The sequence below is a fragment of the Astatotilapia calliptera genome, chromosome 5 (genome assembly GCF_900246225.1).
Source record: "Astatotilapia calliptera chromosome 5, fAstCal1.2, whole genome shotgun sequence".
In the NCBI taxonomy this organism is placed as follows: Eukaryota; Metazoa; Chordata; class Actinopteri; order Cichliformes; family Cichlidae; genus Astatotilapia; species Astatotilapia calliptera.
The window spans coordinates 28,935,958-28,955,020 of record NC_039306.1 but is presented as its reverse complement, the minus strand read 5'-3'; the positions used below and the strand labels follow the sequence as shown (position 1 = coordinate 28,955,020).

The 19,063-nt window shown below is 41.1% G+C and overlaps 1 protein-coding gene and 1 long non-coding RNA gene across 5 annotated transcripts; both read right to left on the bottom strand.

Annotated features, from left to right (window-relative positions):
• Positions 1 to 833: 833 nt before the first annotated feature.
• Positions 834 to 6,947, bottom strand: LOC113022843 (inositol hexakisphosphate kinase 2-like). Its single transcript, XM_026168718.1, has 5 exons — positions 6,171 to 6,947; positions 4,321 to 4,543; positions 3,529 to 3,713; positions 2,892 to 3,067; positions 834 to 2,315 (listed from the first exon to the last, which is right to left on the bottom strand). The coding sequence occupies exons 1-5, from the start codon at positions 6,427 to 6,429 to the stop codon at positions 1,665 to 1,667; spliced, it is 1,494 nt and encodes a 497-aa protein (XP_026024503.1). The 5' UTR covers positions 6,430 to 6,947; the 3' UTR covers positions 834 to 1,664.
• A 1,207-nt stretch (positions 6,948 to 8,154) lies between these two features.
• On the bottom strand, positions 8,155 to 12,024 carry LOC113022868 (uncharacterized). 4 transcript variants are annotated; one of them, XR_003272458.1, is made up of 4 exons: positions 11,859 to 12,024; positions 11,681 to 11,713; positions 8,714 to 9,603; positions 8,155 to 8,630 (listed from the first exon to the last, which is right to left on the bottom strand). It is a non-coding gene; the product is annotated as an uncharacterized LOC113022868 (long non-coding RNA). The 4 variants fall into 4 exon arrangements; XR_003272459.1 differs by having other exon boundaries at positions 8,155 to 8,804; positions 9,534 to 9,603; XR_003272457.1 differs by having other exon boundaries at positions 8,155 to 9,603.
• Positions 12,025 to 19,063: the final 7,039 nt, after the last annotated feature.

Below are 19,063 nucleotides of genomic sequence, written 5' to 3'. Positions count from 1 at the left end.
TAACTGAAATATCAAAATGTTTCTTTAGAAATAAAAGACTTCAGTTACATAATCGTGCCTTATACTTCTGACTGATTTCATATCGGGTGCCAGATGGATATCTGTACTAGCAGGACAGCACATTCCACAGACAGGACAGCGGAGCAGTAATGGCCCATGCACTCTGTTGACACAAGCTTGTCTGCGTAACGGCTCCTCTCCACTCACACTGCTGATGCTGTCCTCACATCACACGAAGCTTGTGACTCCAAGAGCAGATGACTCTGCCACAGACCAGCTGTAGACGACCGGGACTGGCTGAGGCAGGACACGATGCCGTCATCCTCTCACCCCGCAACAGAAACTCTTCTAGACCGAAGAGTAAGGCTGTAAATATGTTTTGGGGCAAGGAGGAGGTGAGGGTGGTGGTGTATTGGCTGTACAATATTACAAGAAGTATCCACAGTAGCCTGGGCATGTGCCTTAGTAATTCTTCACAGCAGGTGGTGGTGTTGGGGAACAAGCCCCGGCACCTGCTTGCACTGAATTGTCTGCAGTCCTCTCATACTTTCAGTGTTGATGGTAGATCTATTAATCAGTTGGTCATCACGGACTTACTGAGCGGCACGCCAAAAAGAGGTCATCTGCCTCCATACATTCACGCACAGAGGCAACGAGCACACATTTGCATAAAATTTGTCTGCCAACATTTCCCTTTGGTTTGAGCAGGACATGTGGTTTCTCTGTAAACGTGTAAAAAAAAAAAAAAAAAAAAAAACCCCAAAAAAACCCCAAAAAAACAACCAAACAAACGAAAAAATAACCAACATCAAATATTAAAGAGGACACTGATGTTACCACAAACCAAGGTTTTTAATTTTTCTGTGAACAAACTGTGGACAGCACAGATATACAAGATAGAGGTATCCAAACATGTCAAATAACAATATTTATTAATATCATTATTGTAACATTAATAACATGGAATGTACTACCTTCCATTCACATTTTTGAACTTTTAGATTATTTTATGAAAGATGTCATATAAATAAATAGCTCTCTCACCTCTTTCTGACACCTATATGAATATAGTCTCTTTGAATATAGACGAACAGGGGAGAAGGATGGCAGAATGACCAGGTAAAAGAGGAGAATGGAGGGCGTGCGCTCACCGCCTCTCTTCCCGTGGACTCGCTTCTCATACTACTCCTGCTCTCTATGATAGCCCTCAGCCTAAACACGCACTCAGCAGAAGTGCATGTTTGCGTGTGCAAAATGACAACACTTTTCTTTGGAAATCAGACACAAGGAAACACTTCTACTGTCTCAAACTGCCTTTAATTTTTGCTGCCTACCCTTTTTTCTAATGGTTACTTAATGGGTTAAAACAGAACGGTGACAACGGGTAAATCACTGCATCATTCACACAGATGGCTTTTATGTTACTTGCAGGTCTGTTTCACATCCTGAGGATGGACGTACTCAACGGCCACATCGAAAAGCACCAGTGGCAGAAACAGGAAGGGGGTCCGATCAAAGACCAGCTACAATGAAGTCCAACTTTGACGATAAGAGAAGGAATTTCTCTCCCCTTTAATGCAGTCTGCTCTTCCTCCATTTGTTCAAGGTTCAGACAGTGTGTTATTGTGCCTCTGTGTTTGAACGGATGAATGTTATGTCAGTATTCAGTCTGTACTTTGGTTCTCCAGCTCAGAAATGATGGTGATCAGGTTCTGGAGACCAAAGATGTAGCCGCTGTCCTGGCCCTCGTGGACCACGCTGTCTTCCCGGTAATGTCTGCAGGTGGTGTGGGCAAAGTCTATCATTCTCACATCCACCACGGAGCTGTGCGTGTCTGAGCGGGACAGGTGAGCCTGGCTGATACCTGAGCTCCCGCTGCTACTGCTACTATCACTAGATGTGGAGGGACTGTGTGGAAAACCAAGCGCACCTGCAACTTCACCCACCTCCTCCTCCTCCTCCTCCTCCTCCTCTTCGTCCATTTCTGGCTCGGCTTGCACCTCCTCGTCCTCATCATCCTCATCTTCTTCCTCTTCAGAGAGCCCGTCCTCAGTGTGTCGGCGTGTGTGTTTTCTGTGTGGAGCTCCATCATAGATGATGAGCAGAGAGCTGGAGTAAAAGCGGTAGGATTCGCAGGCCTCCAGTGCAGCCTGCATTTCTCTGAGCCTGCTGAGCACCGGGGAAAGGAGTTCGTGTCGCAGACGCCGACCGCTGTGGAAGAATTGGAACAGAGCCTCCTTGAAGCCCACAAGGGTCAGTTTACGGCCATGGTACTTGTTCATAAACATCAGCTGATCTGTGTCACTCTGGTACACCTGTAGTGATGAGAAAACATGGAGAGGTTGAAAAAGCTGGAAAAGTTCACAGACTCTCAAACATCCGCATTAAAATGGCTATAGAGTGTATCTGCAGTCAATCTTTCCACCTCACCTAGATATTTTGGGCCTTATTCAAAGTTTTCAAACAGACAGACGTGTTCTCGTATAATTAAAAGGCCAGCGTGTTTCAGGCTAGATGGCTATAAAACAAGTTAATCAGATTACAATAGGAACTGTTGCAGATTTTGTAGCATTGTAGGGTAAAAGCATTAACTTTTAACAGTCGCAGTCTTGGGCACTAAAGCTGGATTACCCACATAAACCACCAAGACATTGTTTCAAATTGTGTTTTCAGACAATTGACAAACAGCTGTAATGTTTTAAATGGGTGAGCCTTCTGTCTGTTTCCGGTTTTTACGCTAAGCTACAAGTCAGCTTATACAGCATTCAATAGACAGACATGACTCTTATTTCATGTAGCTATATTTCCCCCAAATATCATCTTCTATTTCTTTTCTATTTCTTTAAGAGTAAGAAATGAGTATAGACAATAGCGTTTGCCTGAAAGCTCACCTGCATGCCACACAGACGGACTCCTATTAAGGCTGATGTGCTCTGCTGGCACTTGCGTATCTGCATGGCCTTCTTCTCCTCTGAAGCGTCGTCTCCATGCTGTCGCGTGCCCATCTTTAGGTCCAACACGCACGGCACTGTGTGCCGCCAGGTCAGGTTTTCAAGCAGAATGAATTCTGAGAAAATGAGTCAAGGAAGACAAGACAGACAAAACACTATCTTCTTCTGGACTAACCAGTTTTAAGTTCAACCTGCTGGACGAGGCTGAATGAGAAAACAACAGAACTGAGCGTTGTCTCGAAAGATTCAGCTCCCGTTAACATTTGCAATATGTAAAATCAAATCAGAGCAACATCAGGTAACCGATAAGAGTGCTTTTGAAATGCAATGCCATAGAACAGAGAACAGAATAGCTGCACAAGTATTAGATAACGGGCAGCAGGAACCTAATCCACTGATAACCGTAATCTGGTGGCTTACTTGGCCAGGACTCATGCCATGTACACTGGCCTGGAACCTACAATGCATTTCATTGCAATCCCCCCCCCAAAAAAATAAATAAATAACATTACGTAGCTTTTCTCTGCAGTCACATATGAGCCAGTTTCAAAAGAAAACTCAGTCAGCAAAAGGATACTGTACTGGTTGCGGTGTTTAGCATTCTCCTTCATCCTCTGCAGGTGCTGCTGGTGACACTTGAGGCTCCAAGGGTTGTGTTTGAGCTGTGGGACAGCGTTACTGTGGCTGTCCTCTAGTCGGTAGTAGAGCACCTCGGCCTGCTTCAGCCACTCCAACTCCATGTCCTCCTGCAGCTTTTGAACACTGAATGAAAGACAGGGAAAGACAGCAACGACTGTAGTTACACATGGCTAAAGAGCAGGAAATGGGGAGTAAAGTATGGAGAAAGAAAAAATTCCTGGAAAGAGGTACAAAGTGGAATCTTTCGCTCGCCACCATCCATGCATTCAAACATCAGTTTTCCTTGTTTAACCCCAATAATCCCTCCCCAGCGCAGGGCTAACTAAGTCAAAGTTTTCCTTTTGTATAAAGGCATTAGAATGAATCTATTGCAATTATGCAACAATGACTCTTTGACCCTCTCTCCAAGGATCAGCCTCCAGCTGTATTTAAAGACAGTTAGGCTTACGATTACGAGGCTAACTTTACGATCAGTCAGTGTGTGCATCATAAGTCGTGGTATGTCTCTACAGCTACATTCACGGAAAATTTAAAGTTGGTTATAACGTAATACGGGTGCATAACGGCTCCTAAACCATCTTTAATTTCTTTTACATGAGCAGTGAGATCAGCATGAAAATGACTCACTTTGCTCCCACCTGCTGAGGCATCAAACACGTCTTGTCTTATCATGACTAACAGGTTCCTGAGTCAACTACTGTCTGTGATAGGGTATTTCCTTGCACCTCACCTCTTCTCCTTGTCTTTACGAGAGTTGCGGCTTCGGCCATCTTTGCTGTCCGCTAGCAGCGAGGAGGCCATCATTTTCCCCCACGTCATCATCTTACTCTTGGGGTCACAGTCCACCGAGTGCTCATTGTTCACCAGATCTGTGGCTGGGTCACTATCAAGGGGGTAGGCGATTAGGCAAAGATTCCCCTCCTCGTCCTCCTCGAAGCTCACGGACACCACACCTGAGACAGAGACAGAAAGGTACGTTTTAGACACAGACTCACTGAACAGTGATGGGAATTTGTTTCACAGGAATCTATCAAAGAGGATGACAAACTTAAAGGAAATCTCTTCACTGCTTTAAGCAGCACGATACAAAAGTATGACTGAAGTGGATGGTTGACGCACACTGAGCTCTAATCAACACATTCAAATAACAGCCCAAACACAAAAGACACCAGGCTATAAAAACTTAGGTCAGAATTCAGTTTATTGATTACCACCAATTATCTGAAGCAAACTAATCAATAGTATACATACACTGTAAACGTGTAGGAACCAGAAAGCCATGTACAGGAGAAAGCATCAGAAAATATATGCTTCTAACAAAAATAACAGGAGCTTCAGTGAGTCAGAAAAGTTTGGAAGATTCAAGTTCGGTTAACTTCAACAGAAAAGATATATTTCCATAATTTTCCCATTTGCTTTTGTCCAAAACAGCTGCACCCGTTCCTCTTCATGCACGTCCCATGTATGGCTGAAGCACAAGCTGAGAGAAGGTGAAGCATGTAGCAAGCAAGTATGCCTCATTGTGAAGACAAATACAAATGGGGGAAACTGTTGACATGGAAAACAGTGCACAGGTGTCACGAAACAGTCAATTTACAGAGTGAATTTAACTTCTTCACTTCTGGGGTTTGTTGGAACTATTATATGGGACAGCAAACTGAAGGCAGCACAGTGCTTTTTAGGATGACCAGAGACACGCGTTTGCTCTATATCACCTTACAATTCTCTGCTGGTGACACAAAAGAACCGGCTCCGCTGCTCTTTGAGGGAGGGTCTTAGATAGCATTTAAAGAGGATCTGCTGTAGTGTAACGTGAAGGGAAATAAGGACACAGTAGCAAAGGGCTTTGCTGTAAAGAACAGGCCTTTCTGCTGTAACTCATAGTTTAATCCCTTTAATCCATCACACTCTCTGAATGAAAGAATGAGATGAATGCAGGAACAATGTTGGCTATGTAAATAAGAGATGGTATGTTTAACCGGTCCAACAGTTTCTGCTTGCTATCGTCACTCACTATGCCTCATATTTGACAACCTTTAAAACAAAAAGAAAAAAAACGTGGGAGTGACTCAAACGTCAGTGAAATAATACAAAGCCATTCAGTGGTTTTGTGAGGCACCACCTACGTTGACCTTTGCAGGTGATGACCTCCAGCAACTGCCTGAATTTCTGGATCCAAAGGAGGAAGAACCTCACATAGTTCCCTTTTCATCTCATTGGTGTGTTGCCCGGTAAAAAGAAAGAAGTAAAACAACACAAAAACAGTGGCTCGCAATTGCTACCCTGACTTACCTTCAGTTCATCACTCAGCTAGCCAAGCAGCACAATTGCAAGGCCCGTTTGTCCCAATTACAACCTCAGCTACAGCACCCTCCTGTGGCACAATGCGGTATAAACCTGGCAAGCGCCTGCTTGTGCAGACATGGGCATCTCTAGTTCCTAATAATCTAAAATTGCACACTTGACACATGCAAGCAGGCTCTGCACACATCTATACCTATCTGATGTATGTATGCACAAAAAAGAAGTATGCACGTAAAGAAAGAGACATGCATGAAAAAACACAGTAGTTGTCATTACCTCTGTACTGGGGGGTAAACCTCCTCATTGCTGCAGGCAGACTTTTGTAGAACTGATGCTCGCGGGGAATGAGAGGCTTGCAGATGGTCTGCTCTCCAAAGCGTAGGACGCAGGAATGTCCCCCGACCTGGTGCACGAAGGGCTCAAGCATCACTCCCTTCTCCATGTAGCACTGCTGGTGCTGCAGCTTGTTCTGTTGCTTTTGTTTTTGCTCCGCATCCATGACCTCCTGGGCCTGAGCCTCCACAGCCGGACTCATCCTCCTCTGGCCCTGACCACACTGCCGCGGGCATTAGACTCCTGACGCACGCACCAACAATATGGTGGGGGCCCTTTCCGGCAGGGACTCGCACACACTCACGGGCTACAGATCCCCAGAGGACTAGTCCTAACACGCTGCATTAAAGATCGCAGTTTGTTTTTATGAGTTATTCCCGCGGTGCTTTCCGAAGCATTTGCTGTGATGGTGATCTGCTGCGCCGATGCTCTCACTGATACTGCTGCTCGAAAACAAAGGACAGGAAGGAGGAAGAGAAACAGAAAACACGACTCAGGTTTACTGAATATTCAATTCCTTTCGGCTCCTTGCCTTACAGTCCTTGTAGCCGGGTAGAAAAAAACAAAACAAAGCCGTCTTATGTCCTTTATATATTAAGGTTTGGAGTTGTGCTGCTGCGGCAGATAAGGCGACCAGACACAGCTCCTGCTTGTGCCTTCTCCGCAGACTCGACGCCTTATGACAGACGAGAGCTGGCTCGCTACTGGTAAAGCACTCAGGAGCCTGACACTCGGCCCGCCCTATCACAGGCAGCCCACCAATCACGTGCATCTAAAGCAGGTTGTTGGGTGGCAGCCCAGAGAAGCAAGCAAACAAAGACAGGGGTGGGAGGGGGCAGTCTGGGTGAAGGGAGAGAGGAAGAGGAGAATAAAAACAAGGAGGGAGGGCAGAGCTGAACTCAGCTGTTTCTCTGCGCGACAGCGGGGGTTTTAACAAACTGGCAGAATAAGCACCAGCATTTCCTTAAAAGACGTACGGTGTGGGGGAGAGAAGCACAGAACTAGGACAGGAGTTAAACACACAAACTGACATCCAATGCAAAACGGCAGTCAAATATAAGTAAAAAAGTCAAACTAGACTCCTGGATGAACAAGTAGCTTTGCTCTTCCAGGAAAACATGCAAAAAGGAAGACGCCTCGAATTTAATGTCACTCTTAGGAGATTTTTTACATACTTGTAATTGTTCCTCATACAATTTACTGCATAGCATAAATTTAGGTTTTCTGTAATTACTGCTAAAAAAAATAGTTAACTTTAATTTCTTTAAAAATATTGCAATTTAACAAACCACCTTTCACATTTTAGCAATAACAGGGTAGCAAACAGCATGATTAAAAATGGGGGACCCCTCTCTTCAGTTTACAATCTATATTGAAGCGTTGTTGATAGTAAAGCCGGTGTTGTGCCAAAAAGTGATTGTCTGCCAAAAACTGATTTCCGGTATTTGCCAAAAACTGATTGCTCGTATTTAAACTGCTATAAGTAACTTGTTGGCCTATAATATGTGAAACATATGTCAAATGCATCCCTCATGGATGACACAAAGTCATATTGAGCCACAAACAACATTCGTGTAACAAGGTAGAAGCCGCAATCAGTTTTTGGCAGCGACTTTTATAGAACCTTTATTTATGCAGTTAAAAAAAAACTCATTAACATTAAAAATGTCTTTTGTAAGAGTAAGACAGCAGAAATGGCAGCAAATATTACAATAGTTCTGTAAAAATATTGTAAGTGGGGAAAAAGGACCGGATTGGTTATAATGTGAGTACAATAACACAGAGTTATAAAGATACTTGAAAAAACAGATAATCTTTTAATTCTATATATAACCCCTTTGTAAACGCTGTTCACCGAAGTCTATTTACCAACATACGTAAAGATATTACACATAAAAAATACACGGAAACATTGGAAATCACTTTTTGGCAGGCAATCACTTTTTGGCACAACACCGGCTCCATTCGCATAATCTTCTACTGTTTTCAGTGATTTCTTCAGTCGCTGTTGGCTTCAGAGCTGTGTTGTTATGAAGTAAAGGCGTTGGTAGGAGTGACGTGTAAGGTTTCTAAGAGCTTGTGCTCTGACTTGAGTGGAAACTATAATCCTCATCTTGCACTCTCCCAGACCTCCTTGACATAGATTATCGTAGCAGGCAAAACAACATCTGATTAAACCAGTCGCTCACTGCTAACTGCAGTGAGGCTAACTTTAAACTGCTGACGAGGAACGCGTGTAAGTGCACAGTGTACTATTCCCAAAACATATAAATGCATGTTTGCCGCCTCCAACATATCATAACATGTTTTGTGTGCACATACCAGTGTGTGCTTTAAGTTAGAGATGGTGACTGGCTGGGGTTGTAGGAAAAGAGTCAGCACTAATCTCTCTAATCCTGTCTCCTGGAACAAAAGGGGAAATGGGCCATGATAAACAAGCAGGGAATATTCCCAGTTAAATAAACGAGTATGTTCAGTGCAATTACCTTTTTTTGTGGACAAAAGATAGGGTGGGGCAGCCACCGACTTTTGCACATCTCCCTTTTATCTGTGAGCAGTGAGGCTGAGGCTGCTAAACTAAAACACAAATGAAGGTCAATGGCGTGTTTCTTTGTAATTTTAGAGAAAGGTTGCTGTCTTAAATCCCGATTTGATTGTAAAATCATACAATGCTATATGTCAACTGAAGCCTAAAGCAACATTTGAGCAGTGGCACTGAGATCTTTGATTAAACAACAATTTTATGATCCTGTACTGGTCTTGCTGTTCAAATACGAAACAACATCAGTGCCAAGACTTGCATTGTCCACTATATTTAACATGAAACGGGAGATGAAAACGACAGTTGACAATGTTAAAATCATGAAACAGCGTGCTGGCATTCGTTTACATTTAAAGCTACAGGAGGCATGCTGTTTGAAGCTATAAGAGTTCAGGCATGCTTTTTATTTCCGACAGCTCAAATGAGCACAAACAGAAACAAACATGATCTAATTCACACAACAAATTACTTTTTAAGTTACGCAGAGGAATTTAAAATGTATGATAGGATGCACTAGAACAAATCTAAAAAGACAAACATGAGAGACAAGTGTCTGTGAAGGTTCTCAGTCATCCAGGTCATTGTAGTCAACATCAGAGACAAGTGTAAGGGACTGCTATGACCTTGAAAGTAATGAGCCATGCACAGCACGGGGTAGTTAACAGGGGCTTTTCACAGTGATGCCGACGCACGTGTCAGTCACAAACAGAGAAATGAGATATGAAATATGCAGGTGACGCAAAGTCCCAAATCCAACCCCTCACCTGTACGGACAATTTAACAACTGCACAGTCAAAATAACGTCTCTTGATGAGGTGATAAGGTCTTGTGCTGCTGAAAAAAGAGGCCAGATTTTAATCTGTGTACCACAGAACATGAAGAAAACAGCTTTGCAAATCAAAAACGTGAATCTTAATCCCCAGTAAACTCAAAACACAGAGACAGGGGCCCTTATGGAATGGAAAGAAGAACAAAGTGAATATCAGCAGTCGATCATCAGGCAGACAGGCCATCAAACTTCACTCAAAGCTATTTGTGAAGCTCAAGTTCAAACTCTTTATATGTACTATTGGAGCTGTTGCCATGGAAATTACACAAATACTGAGCCTACACCATGTCCGCTACACTTACCTTGTGTATTTTATACTAATTGACTCGCTTACATTTATATAGATATTTATTAGCAAAAATATGAATTTATATTTGGACAACATTTGCTTTTCTCTTCATTCCAAAAACACATCTTCTCAAATATAAATATGCCTTTGCCCGACTGAACACATATTAAGCAAATACTTAGGCAAGAAGATCTTGCAAAAAGTACACAAGAAAGACCAGACGAACCTATTCTTCTTTTTGTGCTGGAAAAGTAACCGTCTATGTTTACACCTTTACCTTAAATCCCTTTCAACTTCACCTTCTGTGTCATTTTCAAAGTCATACAGACACCTGTCTAAGCATCCTTAACTATATGATTAACAAGTACAGCATGATCAAAGGGCTCACTTAGCAATCTTAATTGGTGAGCTTTTATCTATCAACAAAATACGGCAGCCCAGAAGATACAGTGAGCGCTGGTATGTCACTGAGGACATTGGGTGATTGATGGGTCGATTCAAGGCTGCAGTAGATTTACAAGGCTTTATATAACGTGACTGTTCTAAAATTATAATCAGAAGACATGTTTGGATAGTTTCACTATTTAAAAATGTGATAGGCTGTGGAGTGCCAACTGACAACTGAATGAGCAATTTGTGAGTTCTTTAAATACCTTTTTGTTCACACCTTGTATTTCTCATTGCAGGCTTTAGGTCAAGTATGGAGGCGTGAGTGAGCAGGAGAGTATGTAGAGAAAATCTGGATTTACAAGTTATTTGACTTTGTGTACTTCTGTGACTGTCATAGACAGTTTTGTTCTTATGTGTTTTATGTGAGATTCCCAACTTAATAGCAATCAAAGACACATATAATCTTTTTGTTTTCCAATTTCAACATAATTTATGCTGAATTTACCATTAAAAATTATTGGTTGATTCTCAAATGTTATGAATTTTATTTTATTTAAATTCAATGACAACATATTCTTTGCAAATAATTTATTGAATAATTTTTTTTTACCGCATTTTGATTTTCCTTGCTTTCCTTTCCAATACTATAATTAGCAAACAAAATCCATTTTAAATTTATAAATACCTACATAAATAATTTATATACAACATAAAAAGTAAAGGACCACGTACAGAACCATGTGGAACACCACATGTGACACTTACTGGTTGTGACCTTGTATTATTTACATAGACATATTAATACTGATCTTCTAAACAACTGCTTAACAAACTATCTGCTGTCCCTTATTCCATACATTTCTAACCTTTTCAATAATAATCTGTGGTCAGGGATGTCAAATGCCTTGTGTAAGTCCAGAAATACCACAACTGCATGTAAGACTCTATTTGTTCCCAAACTAAACTTATGTACTTATAAACAGTCTGGACTAGATGTCTCTATTAGGATGAAAATTATAGAGAAGGCTCTTGAATGAGCTCAGGCGGGATGGGTCGCTAGGATCTTTTTCCTTGTAGTCATACAGACGAAAAATATAGAGGCATCAGTGGAGAACATGAAGTACAAAGTAACAAGAAGCATGGTTTTACTTAGAGAGAACACCCCCTAAAAATCTTAAAAACTTTTTTGTACAACCAAGGACATTTTATCATTAAATATTGTTTATACACAGTATTTTTTTTCAGGTTCTACGTTACAAGTCTGATGTGTTGACCTTATGTCCTGCAAGTGCTTAACAAGATTTAGGATGAGACATAGTGCATAATCTTAATCAGGTGGCACGCGTCTGAATTTTTACTGGATCAATTTGCACAATGAACACATGCAAGGTACAACGACTCACATTCAGGTGTGCAGAACCCAGGCATCATGCATGCTGACAGGAACAAACACAGAAATGCATACATGGATAAAGCAATCGAAACAAACAATCAAAACATCTCACTACACAAGCTTGTACATATTCTGATATACCTGATCTGGCACACGGCATGGCCACAGTGGAAAAAGGATAATCTTACCTGTGTGGAGATTTACGGGGTCAATTTTCAGACTGATCACCTCGCTTTGAGCCCGATAAACCTGGTAATCAAATCCTCATGGGCCACCAAACACCTAATCCAGCACTAAAAATACCACATGCTGTTAGCAATTCAGAACAGAAAGTAGCTATTTATAAAACGAAGTCTGCACCATGCCAAAAGCAACAGACAATTATACACAGGAATCACACTGAGAGGAAACAATTCAGTGGCTGCCACTATGGCCAATGAGGGCAGACATAGAAGACTTATCGTTGTACCTACTGGTCAAATTTCAACCATGGCTGTACAGTCTATTTTTGGTCTTGTCCTTTTTGTCATGCATGCAAACAAACATGAAGCTGTCAAAATGATTACACATAAAGGAAGAAACTCTCAGCCACTCTCTGAGCAGGATTCTGCCAGAGGCAGCTGTCTGCCATAACTGGTTGGTAGACGAGCAGAAGCAACAATAAACACAAATAATAAACAGAGCAAAACACAAACCACACAAGACAGAAGACAGACTTCAATAATGTGCAAAAGCAGCATGTAAAGACATGGGAATGGAGAAGTGCTCAGCACCTCATGGGAAGCATTCAGCAGTCTAAAGGCTTTTACACGCCAGGCGCACAAACATGTGTGAATGTTTTGTGTGCTAAAAATATTTTTCAGACTCTTCCACTCTTAATGCAGCTGTTCAAATCAACCGTGTAATTTTGCTGGACGAATCAGACACACAGCTATACGTTGCTCTGGATCAATCGTCTCTCTGAAATGAGTTCTCTGCCTCCTCAGATGTCCTAACCCTGCCAACAAAAGCTCAAACTTCCCCATTGAAATGCTAAAATATGTACAAAAGTGGTCATGATACAGCTTTAACTCCTAGATCAAACCATGAAATTCTCCCTGCTCCTGCCTTCTCTTGAAAATTGTATGAACCCAGAATATCAGGTTCTTCCTTTTCTTGTTTAGAAACATCAGGACCGGCTCATCACTGCTTGATGTCGACGCAATATCTTTTTTTTTTCCACAGTGCATATTTTGAGGACAAATTTTTCACAAAAACACAAGCCTTTGGTGTGGATTTACAAGTTTGCATCCAAAAAACTGGGAATTTCTCGTCATCTTTTTTTGTAACGTGCTCTGTAATGGCCTTAAGGCCTCTGGCTCCGTCTTTCCTTTTGTAATTATTAAGGCGCTAATAAAATAAAGCAAATATGGGAAAATTGCAGGAGCTCTCTTTCTATTCCCTGTTAGTGCTCATTTCTTTTTTGTGCATATGGATATCAATAAAAGAAGATTTTTAAACTTTTACAGCTAAAGGATGAGCACGGTTCTTTCTATCTGTTTAACAAGTGTGTACATAAATGGATGTGGGTGTGAGCAATAAGGGCATTGCACTCATACACACACACAGGCTGGACCGGTTTCTCTGACCAAACCATGTTGAGTGTAAAGATGAGGCATCAATATTTCCATTACCAAATTAAATGGCTTATAAATAATTTTTAAACAATTACACAGTATGTTACCAGATGTTTTGACTTGTAAAAAACTAAGAAATTCAAAAGGACAATTTTTGTAGACCTAATTTATTTATTTATTTATTTTTTATGTGTATTTGGTTCAGGGCAAGAAGATGTGCAATAAATATGATTTGCTGGAGCATGAAAATAACAAAGAACTCTGGAGTGCAAAAAGTAGGGCAGCTAGAACTTGTTCTAGAAGACACCAATCCTTTGCAAGTGGCAAATGATCCAGCATTAATTAGCTAATTATTTAGTCTCAGTATAGTGCCAAGAGGATGGCATGTCATCCTAAATCAAGCCTTTAAAGTCTGTCTAACGAGATAGATGCAAAACTCTTTTCTGACTTGTCTTTGGTCGTCTAATTAATTAAAACAGGATAGAGGACTGACAATGCTTCTTAGTATAATACGGTCTTCCCAGTAACTGTTAATCCAGGAGTACTGCCAAAGTTTGTGACTGGATGGCGAGTCACTGACTTAGGGGAGTGCTTGTGAAGCCGTAAAGCTCAGCAATGTACAGGAAATGAGAACGTAGACGTCACGTACTTCCTGGATTAAGCTTTGCCACATGCTTAAAGTGTCTCTCTTTCACACACACACAGACACTGTGACACAGAAGCATTCGAGAGAGACTGAGCTGGCTCCAGTCCATTGACACAATGCAGGTTACCAGCTCCTGTCTGACACAGAACTGCTAATGGACTCCTGGGTGCTGCTTAACGTCTCATGAACACAGCAGTTTCATTGAAGGAAACAACTCATCACTAATTTGACAGCACAATAAGTCAAAAGGTGCAGATTTTGTCATTAAGCTATGATACCCAGAAATACTTTTAAGAAAAGGTCACTATATTATTCAAATAATGTTTTCATAGATATTATTTTCACAACTGGTAATGTTAGCATATCAGTGACATTGAACCCATAGTCCATACGGATTTATCCGGGTCTGGGATTGTGCTCATACAGGCCTTGCATGAACTTTTCCCATGGCTAACTGGCTGAGTTCCTCCACTGCAGCTGAGAAAGGTCAAAAGGCATTGGCACGCCCACACTCTCTGATTTAGTTTTCAAAAACTAAAGAATGAAGATTATAACAGAGATAGAACAGCAGTTCTATGGCATGGCTGTTAAAAAAATTACTGGCTTTTGTTAGTTTTTCATAAACATTTTAATAGATCCATTATTGGCTCTCTGTCTTTGCCAGGAAGCTTGGAGTCGGGCAAGATGCTGAAAGAAATAATGCCTGTCATACAGGACTTAAGGCATCTCGTCAACTTGTTCTTTGCACGGTGGCTGGAAGCCCTCATTCTGCTAATCCTATAGATAGGGCTCTTGACATAGTAGCATGTCAACAACACTCATCACTCCTCCTTTGCCTTAAGGGACCATGACAGTGTCGGTATTTGAACTGTTTCCAAGACAGACAACAACAACATTTTGCAGATGCTGCAGTTGTAAATGCACAGCCCAGTGATTAATGGGGGTTTTTGTATTTTTTTTTCTTTTTACTTTTGAATGCAGTATCAATAGTTTTCCAGCAGTAATTTATTTGTAATAACAATGTAATTACAATGTCATTATACAAGCTAAGAAGCATCAAAATCTGCTCTGATGTTCCTTCATACACAGGCACAGTCAAGTGTTTCCATTTCTGTTACACGTTCTATAAAAATAACTAGCACACAACTAACCCGCATGGGTTTGCACGTGTGTTTGAATACCGTATGTGAATTACTGACATTATCCCACCTCCGAAGTGTGTCAACTCCAGCTATCTACCGCTTTGCACAAGGTGACGGAACAGAGCGAACGCTAAACATCATTTAGTACAACAGCGCATTTCTCAGACCTAATAAAAACATACACACACGTCTTTCACCTACAGGAATAGCACACATATCCCTCATCGTAAACCTTTAAAAGCTGTGATCTGACATAAACACCATGGAATGTCCTCAGTGTAATCTTTATAACAAGGCTCCATGCAGACACTTACACACTAATGTGCACAGCCAAATGCAGCCATTTGGATACAGCTACTTTCTACCCAACAAGGACATGCGCCATAACAAGAGGTGACAGCACACTGTCCAACCACGTGCATCTCTGTTTATGTCTTTATAAGGAAGGGCCAGAGCCATACTTAAAAGAGGCAGTAATTTTAGTAAACAAAGAAAAAAGAAACAGTGGAGTGAGTAATATTTAGATGAAAAAGAAGAAAAGAGAGATGTGGAGAGAGGACTGAAGGATAATCGTATGAGTAAAGTCAGACATACTAATGGCTGAGACCTGCTATCATATTATTAAAAGAAATGTGACCACAGCCCTGAAGGCAAGAGTACCCTTCCAGGACACTTTACACTGTAAACTAACTCGGCATGAAGAAGGCCCACACAGCCTCAGCTCTTGCTGACTGCTGCCCAGATGAATATTAATCCTTGGAAAAAACCCACACACGTGCATAAACATAATACGGTAAGATCAGACTCTAATACGGTGTCCACTAACAGCAACTTAGAAGCTTGGTGCTGACTGACCTCAAGTACATGCACATACTATTAGATGCACATTATTGTGATGGGAAACAAAAGCTTGCTGTGGTTCAGTGATAGTCTGCCTAATATTTTGACTGCTGCTCACACGGCTTGCAGCACAGGCTGCATGTGAACTCTGTGTCTCACACTGATGAAAGCACTGACATCACTGATGTCAGCTGTAAAATACTTGTAGTTGTTAGTTTATGTTTATTTATTTACCCTTTACTGGACCTGCTTAAGTGATGACAACCAAACAGCTTTTTTATTGGTATTAAACTGTATAATTTAACTGGAGAACACAAATAGGACAACCAGTTCTAAATCTGTAAGTAGGTCAAGAAGCAGTCAATTAGAAGTGATTCACATAATTGCAAAGACCAGAAACTGCTTTCAAAATGTACCAACAAGCATCCCCGTGGCCTTAATGTGCAGATTTTTGTGGCAGGGCAGAAAAAGGTCAGCGTGAAGATGCACTCCAACGCTCCACTGTAGCACAGGTACAACAGCACAGAAATGTCTAGCGAGGCACTGAAATGCACAGTGGGTTCAAGTGTGTGTGGGTGGGGACGTTGGCTGCTACAAAGCAGCGTGGGCTGCACTGGCAGCAGTGCAGCATGTTTCTGTGCCATAGATTGCTCTGCACTGCAGTGGTTGTGTGTGCACGTGAGAAACAGCGCACATGTCAGAGGATTACAGATGAGCCCATCCACATCCCCCTCCAAAGGATCCTCCTCCCATACAGAAACTACACCCCTTCCCGTACTAATGCAGCCATCATTTCAATCTCTTTGTCAAGTGAACATCCAGTCCTCAATCTTCCCCCAAAACAGCAGCATTTATCCAACATAATAAGCACTTCATCCTCTCAAAGCAAAAGACTAGCCAGCAAGATGACACAGTACAGATTACACTCAGTCCACAAAACTGATGCCTAAAGGAGAAGGAAACTTCCATTTTGGGACAAAATGGGATGAAACTTCAATACCCGCTGTTAACCTCTCATCCTCCACTTCATTTAAAACTGAAATGACCTTTCTGACTCTCCACCCATTAGTGTGGCTGCTTTTATCCTAATATAAAGCTCTGTACCTGGATAATGAGCAGTGGAGGTGACAGATATGCAGGGTTGTGGGGAGGCTGATGAATCAGAAGATGGTCTCTAAGTGGGTGCTGATTGTAAGCCTGGCGCTGGTCCAAAGGGGGTCTACAGAATACCTGGGGCCCATGGAGGTAGAAAAAAGGAGATCTAAGTGATGTACAACAGAAAGCTTATTATACCCTCCCAATCTTTAACAGTTAGCCAGATAACATCTGTAACAATCAATGAATATAAAGAAATAAAAATATATGTAGGGGGGTTAACAGGTTAATATATAGGGATGTAAACAGGAAACAGATCCTCTCTAGAATGACCACAAACTGAACAGGAAGCTATGTATAGCAATCCTGTGGCTCTTTTACACTCGTAACTTCATCTTTCCTGCAAATATTTTGTTAGAATATGAACTAGCGTCACTTTTGCAAGTACACTTTGCTGAATTTAACCATGGAGCTACATGCTGTTTACTGCATTTTGCTATTAAAAATAAATGCTTCATAAATAAGGTTAAAGACAGTTTGTTAGGTTAACCAGACTGACATCTGGCAACTGTTAATGTCAGATATAAGGAGGAATCAAAAAGTTGTGACTCCAAAAAATAGTAAGAAATGTACCTGATTTAAATTTGGTCGACATCTCCTTTGAGGTCTTACAGAAATGGTGCCATTTTCAGATACACCATTCAAAGTTGAGTCTTGACTATTTGCATGTCTGTGATTTCACCACAAACCTCAAAATATGGTGGAGCTGGCTCCCAATCTACACCCCATCTTTGTGTCTGCTTTGTCCAGGCCTGAAGGCTAAGCCTATCTGCCCTAATTTCTTCATAAGGCTTAATTGTCTTTACCCAAAATAGAAATAAGTTTTCTATTTTGATACAGCAGAAGTGATCCAGTGCACATTACAGATGCATAAGCCCAAGTAATACGAATGAGCCTTCCTCTATCTTAAAACAGCAGCATCAAACTGAATGTACATTCCCAAACAGGTTGGGGATGCACATGAACATAACTGTAATTTTGCATCTTAATCAAAGATAATGATGTGCTTTACTATTTGATTCATTTTTTTGAGCTTTTCTAAAAATGTTAATTCAAAAATGCATGGATTCAAACATTAATTATATTTTAGCATTAAAAATGTCATTTTGATTAAAGAGCCTGTGCATACCTGTGGATTAACCATTATAGAAACATGCAATTTCTTTGGTAATTATCTGTATTGTTAATTAATTTATAAGTTTAGTTTATTAATTTACCTCCTGCAGGACCTGACATCCACATATGTGGACATCACATGGGTTTGTCTAGCCCAAAATACTAAATTCTGCTCAACAAGGGCCTGATATCCCTTACGAGCAATGTTCCCTCTAATTTTTCATGTGTCAGAGCGAACACACAAACTCCCTGAGCGGTCCCTTGGACCACTGTGAGCAACATTAGACGTGTGCACTGTGGTCACGCCAGCATCAGATCCATCCAAGTTACATGGTTTATTAAAATAATCAAATTACAGCATTTATGTTAGACTATTTTTTAATTAACTGCTTTAGCCCACTTACAATGAAATTTTTAAAAAGTCTTGTTCATGACTTGTGTCGTATGTTAACACTATTGCAAGTAAAAAATAACTTGAACTCCTTTTTTTTAAATAAAGCTCTGACTTGTATTACGAGTATGAGTCTGTGGTCTGTGAGAGAGTCTGTAACTGCAAAATACAGAATATAATGACCAATGTTGGGCAATTAATTATATAGTTACTTCTTCAAAAAAGTAACTGAGTTTTGCAAACAACAAAGTTTTTTGCAGCTGTTTACCTACAAATGCAGCCAAGGCAGTTTTTAAATAAACATTTCAAACTATTTACAGAACAATCAGCTGTTCTGCATCAAATCTGATGCCACACAAATTATTTGTGCCACTCCAAAAATTTATTTCTGTCCACTATGAGATAAAGGAGAACAACAGCCTGATACCTGCAGGCCTGACAACAGGAGATGTATCACTCCTGTAACACCTGTAACATTCAGCAGTCA

Bases quoted from the DNA above. Each gene is read 5' to 3' on its own strand.
- LOC113022843 (XM_026168718.1), bottom strand. From the start codon at position 6,429: ATGAGTCCGGCTGTGGAGGCTCAGGCCCAGGAGGTCATGGATGCGGAG. The intron at 3,068-3,528 runs GTATCCTTTTGC...TCATTTTCTCAG, and splicing joins TAAACACCGCAACCAGTACA to AATTCATTCTGCTTGAAAAC. The intron at 2,316-2,891 runs GTGAGCTTTCAG...TCATCACTACAG, and splicing joins TCCGTCTGTGTGGCATGCAG to GTGTACCAGAGTGACACAGA.